Source organism: Poecilia formosa, unplaced genomic scaffold (assembly GCF_000485575.1).
Source record: "Poecilia formosa unplaced genomic scaffold, Poecilia_formosa-5.1.2 Scaffold797, whole genome shotgun sequence".
In the NCBI taxonomy this organism is placed as follows: domain Eukaryota; kingdom Metazoa; phylum Chordata; class Actinopteri; order Cyprinodontiformes; family Poeciliidae; genus Poecilia; species Poecilia formosa.
This window is the reverse complement of record NW_006800736.1, coordinates 50,821-51,411: the sequence shown is the minus strand read 5'-3', so window position 1 is coordinate 51,411 and position 591 is coordinate 50,821. Positions and strand designations below refer to the sequence as shown.

General features: G+C 58.0%; 1 protein-coding gene across 2 annotated transcripts in view; it reads right to left on the bottom strand.

The window, feature by feature from the left end:
• Nucleotides 1-591, bottom strand: part of ttc3 (tetratricopeptide repeat domain 3) — a 42,018-nt gene that overhangs the window by 18,770 nt on the left and 22,657 nt on the right. For both annotated transcript variants that reach the window (XM_016666788.1, XM_007543312.2), the window contains exon 27: nt 119-439. In XM_016666788.1, the coding sequence (XP_016522274.1) occupies nt 119-439 (321 nt within the window). The remainder of the gene's footprint in view (nt 1-118; nt 440-591) is intronic.

Below are 591 nucleotides of genomic sequence, written 5' to 3'. Positions count from 1 at the left end.
GAGGTCAGAGGTCAGAGGTCAGTCTGATGTCTGGTTTCCAGCTGGAACAACTGGAGCTGTGCTCTAACTCTATAACTAATAACTGGATCTGGTTCTGACCCGTCAGTCTGAGTCCTACCTGCGCCGTCCAGCTGACACGCCCACTTGCTCAGCTTGGCGTTTATTCCCACGCAGCCGCTGAGCTGCTGGATGAAGACCCGGGCCCAGACCCGGTTCTTGCGCTCCAGCAGCAGCTCCACAGCCTGGCCCAGCGTCTGCAGCCGCTCCTGCTGCCAGTTGAGCAGGCGGCCGGCCAGGCGGTTCCCCCGGGCCCAGTCCAGCTCCAGCCAGGGCCGCAGGCCGCTGGCCAGCGCCGACACCTGCAGGCCCTGCTCCTCCCGCAGCAGGTCCAGGTTCTGGTTGATCTGCAGCAGAACCCGGTCTCTGTACACCAACCAGGCTGCAGCAGAAACACGACAGGACAGATCACTGAAAAACGGGAAACCAGAACAAGTTCTTCTGGGTTTGGTTCTAGAGCAAATACTGAGACACAAATTAGAAACGAAGCTGGGCTTTAGCAGAAGTAAGAGCCTGTATAAATGTTTAATGCTG